At 39.3% G+C, this 8,252-nt stretch overlaps 1 protein-coding gene across 1 annotated transcript in view; it reads left to right on the forward strand.

Annotated features, from left to right (window-relative positions):
* LOC309959975 (adhesion G protein-coupled receptor E2-like) overlaps positions 1-8,130 on the forward strand; it is a gene marked incomplete at both ends in the record, with an annotated part of 32,157 nt that extends 24,027 nt beyond the window's left edge. Inside the window, 5 exon segments of the mRNA XM_082836515.1 lie at positions 872-938; positions 1,302-1,378; positions 2,360-2,528; positions 2,612-2,722; positions 8,089-8,130. Coding sequence (XP_082692641.1) covers positions 872-938; positions 1,302-1,378; positions 2,360-2,528; positions 2,612-2,722; positions 8,089-8,130 — 466 coding nt within the window.
* Between the last annotated feature and the right edge of the window lie 122 nt (positions 8,131-8,252).

Below are 8,252 nucleotides of genomic sequence, written 5' to 3' on the forward strand. Positions count from 1 at the left end.
AGAGTTTCTGCTGAAAGATCAGCTGTTAACCTTATGGGGATTCCCTTGTTTTTTTATCTATTGCTTTTCCCTTTCTGCTTTTCATAATTTTTCTTTGTATTTAATTTTTGATAGTTTGATTAATATGTGTCTTGGTGTGTTTCTCCTTGGATTTTTCCTGTATGGGACCCTCTGCACTTCCTGGACTTGATTGACTCTTTTCTTTTCCATGTTAGGGAAGTTTTCAACTATAATCTGCTCAAATATTTTCTCAGCCCCTTTCTTTTTCTCTTCTGCTTCTGGGACCCCTATAATTCGAATGTTGGTGCTTTTAATGTTGTCCCAGAAGTCTCTGAGACTGTCCTCAGTTCTTTTCATTCTTTTTTCTTTATTCTGCTCTGCAGTAGTTATTTCCACTATTTAATCTCCAGGTCACTTATCCATTCTTCTGCCTCAGTTATTCTGCTATTGTTCCTTCTAGAGAAGTTTAATTATTGTGTTGTTCACCATTGTTTGTTTGCTCTTTACTTCTTCTAAGTCCTTTTTAAACGTTTCTTGTATTTTCTCCATTCAATTTCCAAGATTTTGGATCATCTTTAGTATCATTATTCTGAATTCTTTTTCAGGTAGACTGCCTATTTCCTCTTCTTTTGTTTGCTCTGGTGGGTTTTCACCCTGCCCCTTCATCTGCTGCATATTTCTCTGTCTTCTCATTTTGTTTAACTTACTGTGTTTGGCATCTCCTTTTTGCAGGCTGCAGGTTTGTAGTTCCCATTGTTTTTGCTGTCTGCTCCCAGTGGGTAATGTTGGTTCAGTGGCTTGTGTAGACTTCCTGGTGGAGGGGACTGGTAAGGCCAATATATTCTTGAATCTCCTTCCACCTCTTTCATAGATGCTGGCTCCACACAGACAAAGGATTTATATGGACCTTTCTTGGCCCTGTCTGCACCATCTTCTCTGTGAGTAATGGATGACGTCAGAGCATCCTTCCTATCTGGTTGAGCGTGAATCAAAAGCAGAGGTCTAAAGAGGAGTATAGGCAGAGTGACCAGTTTTTCCAGTTTGTTCAGGAATGAGTGGACCCCCAGGATGCAGGAATTTCCACTTTAAAACCAAGAAGGATTGTTTCCTTAGACACGGGACTTTCAGTGTTTAAAGATGTAAATTCCCATGCAAACTGAGTTACTGGGTGTTTGGTCTGGTGTTCTATGACTGTAGTGAAATAAAAAACCTTCCTACCTGCTGGTTTAGGTGTTGGATGAGCCAGGAGGAACATTTAGCAGGTGTGGATGTATTCAATATGCCTTATGGTGTTTCTGCAGATTAATTTCCTGATAACCTTCTGGATTGTGAAAAACAAGCTCTCAACACTGATGATGTCCACTCTCTGGATCACTAGGTGAGATGGATCAGAGGTACACATTGCTCCTCATAAAAAGCATGACCCGGGAGTGAGGCCATATGGTTCCAAGCTCCTGATGTACATTCACAGGAATTCTAAGCAGACTTGAGGGAAGATGTACAGCCACACACCTTGGAAGTTCAGATACAGTGTTTTTCTGCTGACACCCAAGCCGGAAACATTCCATTCGTCTATAACCCAAGAATGAAACTACATCAGCTACAAAGAGAATTAACTTTGTTCTGAAAAACAGGGATTACTACCATGGCTCTATGAGAAAGGTCCTGAGAACATTTACATACTTATAAACCACTTAGGAAATTACATACCTGACCCAGAACCCAGGATGCCCTTTCCTGCCCATACCTTTATTTAAGCTCCTCCTGCTACCCTCAACCACACTGCGCTACCTGATGAAATCAGGTTCATTAGCCACATATCACATCTTCTAAGAGGCTAGGGATGTGCTTTGCTTTCCTCAAGTTTACAAAGAATGAATCATCTGGGCAAAGCATGCTCTGGGTCAGTTCATAGAGAGGAAAAGGATAAGAACAGCATCGGAGGGACCAAGGACAGAGGTACCTAATATTCACAAATTAATCATTGACCATTTGTATTTGGCTTTCCAGTAGACTGTAAGGTTTGTGAAAACAAAAATCTTGCCCTTGTTATTTTTAATGCACAGGGTCCAACACACAGCCAGGTGTACAGAACATCCACAGTAATATCAGTTGATTGAAACTGGGGATATTCATGCAACATCATACTACTGAAACCCACATTATGAAGTGTCACTACCAACTTCAGTCCAAGTCTAAATGCCATCCAGGATCGAAAAAGCATTTCTTTTCGAGAATCACTGACAGTAAATATCAGAGTGGCCACAACTCAGTCAGAGGCATCCATGGTGTAGAAAAGAAATGGCTTTGATTGTTTTGCTCAGGGTGCATCACGAGCCTCCTTTCGCTTCCTACCCAGGATGATGACATTTAAAGCCACAGCTCAGCTCTTCATCTTGGGATGTACATGGTGTCTGGGAATCCTGCAGGTGGGACCGGCTGCCCACATCATGGCCTACCTCTTCACCATCATCAACAGCCTGCTGGGTGTCTTCATCTTCCTGGTGTACTGCCTCCTAAGCCATCAGGTATCACTGTCTGACTCCTACTCAAAACTCTTCCCATCCTCATTCCTCTCTGTTCTGACCCAGACCACGTTTTGCATCTACAGGTCAAAGAGCAGTACAGGACATGGTTCAAAAGGATGAAGAAAACCAAAGCCGAGTCTGAGGAGTACACACTCTCCAGCAAGACCTTGTCGGATCCCTCTAAACACAGTGTGGTAAGATCATGTACTGCTCCCAGAGCACTTCACTAAAAGATCCATTGAGCAGCACATGCTTATCATGCTGAATAATTGGGTATAAAGCAGGTGATACCCTATGATAGCTCACAGTGGTTTACATCTAGAATCACCCAAGACATTCATCTATCATGAAAGAAAGTTTATAGGACATTCCTACCAAAAACAGCAGATTACACTTTCTTCTCAAGTGTGCACAGAACATTCTCCAAGATAGATCACATCTTGGGTCACAGATCAAGCCTCAGTAAATTTGAGAAAACTGAAATCATATCAAGCATCTTTTCTGTCCACAACGCTATGAGATTAGAAATGAATAACAGGGAACAAAACGTAAAAAACACAAACACATGGAGGCTAAACAATACGTTACTAAATAACCAGGAGATCACTGAAGAAATCAAAGAGGAAATAAAAAAATACCTAGAGACAAATGACAATGAAAACACGACGGCCCAAAACCTATGGGATGCAGCAAAAGCAGTTCTAAGAGGGAAGTTTATAGCTATACAAGCCTACCTCAAGAAACAAGAAAAATCTCAAATAAACAATCTAACCTTACACCTAAAGGAACTAGAGAAAGAAGAACAAACAAAACCCAAAGTTAGCAGAAGAAAGAAATCATAAAGATCAGATCAGAAATAAATGAAATAGAAGCAAAAAAAACAATAGCAAAGATGAATAAAACTAAAAGCTGGTTCTTTGAGAAGATAAACAAAATTGATAAACCATTAGCCAGACTCATCAAGAAAAAGAGGGAGAGGACTCAAATCAATAAAATTAGAAATGAAAAAGGAGAAGTTACAACAGACCCCGCAGAAATACAAAGCATCCTAAGATACTACTACAAGCAACTTTATGCCAATAAAATGGACAACCTGGAAGAAATGGACAAATTCTTAGAAAGGTATAACCTTCCAAGACTGAACCAGGAAGAAATGGAATATATGAACAGACCAATCACAAGTAATGAAATTGAAACTGTGATTAAAATCTTCCAACAAACCAAAGCCCAGAACCATATGGCTTCACAGGCGAATTCAATCAAACATTTAGAGAAGAGTTAACACCTATCCTTCTCAAACTCTTCCAAAAATAGCAGAGGGAGGAACATTCCCAAACTCATTCTATGAGGCCACCACCACCCTGATACCAAAACCAGATAAAGATTTAACGAAAAAAAGAAAACTACAGGACAATATCACTGATGAACATAGATGCAAAAATCTTCAACAAAATACTAGCAAACAGAATCCAACAGCACATTAAAAGGATTGTACACCATGATCAAGTGGGGTTTATCCCAGGAATGCAAGGATTCTTCAATATACGCAAATCAATCTATGTGATACACCATATTATCAAATTGATGAATAAAAACCATATGATCATCTCAGTAGGTGCAGAAAAAGCTTTTGACAAAATCCAACACCCATTTATGATAAAAACTCTACAGAAAGTAGGCATAGAGGGAACCTACCTCAACAGATAAAAGCCATATATGACAAACCCATAGCCAACATCGTTCTCAATGGTGAAAGACTGAAACCATTTCCTCTAAGATCAGGAACAAGGCAAGCTTGCCCACTGTCACTACTACTATTCAACATAGTTTTGGAGGTTTTAGCCACAGCAATCAGAGAGGAAAAAGAAACAAAAGGAATCCAAATTGGAAAAGAAGTAAAGCTGTTTGCAGTAACATGACACTATACACAGAGAATCCTAAAGATGCTACCAGAAAACTGCTAGAGCTAATCAATGAATTTGGTAAAGTAGCAGGATACAAAATTAATGTACAGAAATCTCTTGCATTCATATACACTAATGATGAAAAATCTGAAAGAGAAATTAAGGAAACACTTCCATTTACCATTGCAACAAAAAGAATAAAATACCTAAGGATAAACCTACCTAAAGAGGCAAAAGACCTGTATGCAGAAAACTATAAGACACTGAAGAAAGAAATTAAGGATGATACAAACAGATGGAGAGATATACCATGTTCTTGGATTGGAAGAATCAACATTGTGAAGATGACTATACACCCAAAGCAATCTACAGATTCAATGCAATCCCTATCAAACTACCAATGGCATTTTCCCCAGAACTAGAACGAAAAGCTTCACAATTTGTATGGAGACACAAAAGACCCCAAATAGCCAAAGCAATCTTGAGGGAAAGGAAAAAAAAACGGAGCTGGCAGAGTCAGCGCCCTGACATCAGACTCTACTACAAAGCCCCAGTAATTAAGATAATATGGTACTAGCACAGAAACAGAAATATAGATCAGTGTAAAAGGATAGCAACCCCAGAGATAAACCCACGCACATATGGTCACCTTACCTTTGGTAAAGGAGGCAAGAATACACAATGGAGAAAAGACAGCCTCTTCAATATGTGGTGCTGGGAAAACTAGACAGCTACAGGTAAAAGTAAGAAATTAGAACGCTCCCTAACACCATATACAAAAATAAACTCAAAATGGATTAAAGACCTGAAATGTAAGGGCAGACACTCAAAAACTCTTAGAGGAAAACATAGGCAGAACAATCAATGACATAAATCGCAGCAAGATCCTTTTTGACCCACCTCCTAAAGAAATGGAAATAAAAACAAGCAAATGGGACCTAATGAAACTTAAAAGCTCTTGCACAGCAAAGGAAACCATAAACAAGTCAAAGAGACAACCTCAGAATGGGAGAAAATATTTGCAAATGAAGCAACTGACAAAGGATTAATCTCCAAAATATACAAGCAGGTCATGCAGCTCAATATCAAAAAAACAAACAACCCAATCCAAAAAATGGGCAGAAGACCTAAATAGACATTTCTCCAAGAAGATATACAGATTGCCAATAAACACATGAAAGGATGCTCAACATCACTAATCATTAGAGAAATGCAAATCAAAACTGCAATGAGGTATCACCTCACGCCAGTCAGACTGGCCATTATCAAAAAATCTACAAACAATAAATGCTAGAGAGGGTGTGAAGAAAAGGGAACCCTCTGTTGGAGGCAATGTAAATTGATACAGCCACTATGAGAACAGTATGGAGGTTCCTTAAAAAACTATAAATAGAACTACTATACGACCCAGCAATCCCACTCCTGGGCATATATCCCAAGAAAACCATAATTCAAAAAGAGACATGTACCACAATGTTCATTGCAGTACTGTTTACAATAGCCAGGACATGGAAGCAACCTAAGTGTCGATCAACAGATGAATGGATAATGAAGATGTGGCACACGTGTACAATGGAATTTTACTCAGCCATAAAAAGAAATGAAATTGAGTTATTTTTAGTGAGGGGGATGGACCTACAGTCTGTCATACAGAATGAAGTAAGTCAGAAAAAGCAAACAAATACCGTATGGTAACACATACATATGGAATCAAAAAAAAAAAAAAGGTTCTGATGAACCTAGGAACAGGACAGGAATAAAGACGCAGATGTAGAGAATGGACTTGTGGACACAAGGAGGGGGAAGCATAAGCTGGGACGAAGTGAGAGCGTAGCATTGACATATATATACTACCAAATGTTAAATAGATAGCTAGTGGGAAGCAGCTGCATAGCACAGGGAGATCAGCTCAGTGCTTTGTGACCACCTAGAGGGGTGGTATAGGGAGGCTGGGAGGGAGACGTAAGCGAGAGGGGATATGGGGATATATGTATACATATAGCTGATTCACTTTGTTATACAGTAGAATCTAACACAACATTGTAAAGCAATTATACTCCAATATAGATGTAAAAAAAATAAAATTTAATTAAAAAAAAGAATAAACTGCTGATAATGTGACAAAGATAAATTTCATGGGCACTATATTAAGTGAAAACAGCAGACACCAGGCACCAGACACCAGAAATAGAACCACATACTGTGTGGTTCTATTTCTCTGAACAGGAAAAACAGATTTATGGTGATAGAAGTCAGAATACTGGTTACCTCTGATGATGGGGCTTATTGACTGGGGTAGGGCCCAAGGGAAACTTCTGGGGAGATAAAATATTTTATATTTGATGTGGGTGGTATAGACATATATAAAATTCATTAAGGTATATACTAAAACTTATGAAATTTTACCTAATTTATGCCTCAATTAAAGAACTTTAAAACACAAAAATAGAATCATGTGAGTACAGGTTAAAATGGAGAATGGCCCCCTGGGGTGAAGCTCTGTAGAAAGAGCCAGACTCTGTCACTTACCACCTTACATACCTCTGTAAACTCACCTCAACTTTCCAGGCCTCAGTTTCCTCATCTGTGAATTGGGGATAATAACCAGTACCTTCCTGAAAGTCTGTGAGGACTAAATAACCTAAAAGATACGAAGTTTAGGGTAGTAGCTACTATCTAGTAATAATAAGCACTAAATAATTATTTGCTAGTATGATGATGAATGGTTGAATATTCATTGCTAGGGAGAAAGATGGTCACTATAAGAATAAAAGGAACAATTATCTGGAAACTTATAAAATGTCAAAAATATTTTCATTTAATTCCATTTCTTCAAAATATATGAAACTTAAAATTGACAGAATTACAAGACTTATTCAGTAATCCATACTTATGGTGGGAGAGTATCATATACTGAGAGGCTTCTCAGTATATGATAGATCAGAAACTGCTAAGGACTGTATGTTTGTGCTCCCCAAAATTCACATGCTGAAGCCTCAGCCCCAAGAGGATGGTATTAAGAGGTGGGGCCCTTGGAAGGTAACTAGGTCATGGGGATGTAGCCTTCATGAATGGGATCAGTGCCCTTATTTTTATAGAGACCCCAGAGAGCTCTCTTGCTCCCCCTTCTGCCACATGAGGACACAGCGAGAGTGTGGCCATCTATGAACCAGGAAGTGGGCCCTCACCAGACGTCAAATCTACCAGCCTTGATCTTGTACTTCCAGCCTCCAGGACTGTGAGAAATAAATTTCTGTTGTTTATTAGTTACCCAGTCAACAGTATTTTTGTTATAGCAGCCTGAGCTAAGACAGAGATCAATATTTTAAAATGTGTAAAAGACTTTTAAACACAAATAATATGCTCCATCTAGTGAATATATGTAGAATACATTGATTTCAACTACCCATGAAGCATTTATAAAAATTGACCATATACTAAGTGTACCAGTTAGAGACTGCATTCAGCCATAATAAACCCATCCCTGCCTTCCCCCAGCCTCCCCCCAAAAAAGACAATGTCATGTACCAGCAAGAGGTACATCTTATTCGTGTAACAGAATGTCCAGAAATAAACAATCCAGGGCTGGTACAGCCATACAAGGACACCAACTGGGGAACCAGGATGGTTGTGACTTCTGGCCACACTCTCTTTAGCCTGTGGCTTTCACCCTCATGGTCACAGGATGGCTCCTCTAGCCCTGGACATGGTGTCTGCTTGTACAGAAGAAGGAGAGGGATCTGGCTAAATGAAACCACTCCTTTGCAACATCTTTCCCAGGACTCACACCCAGCGATGTCTCATACTGGCCAGGACTGGA

The sequence above is a fragment of the Leucopleurus acutus genome (genome assembly GCF_964270905.1).
Source record: "Leucopleurus acutus genome assembly, chromosome: 3".
Taxonomy (NCBI): Eukaryota; Metazoa; Chordata; class Mammalia; order Artiodactyla; family Delphinidae; genus Leucopleurus; species Leucopleurus acutus.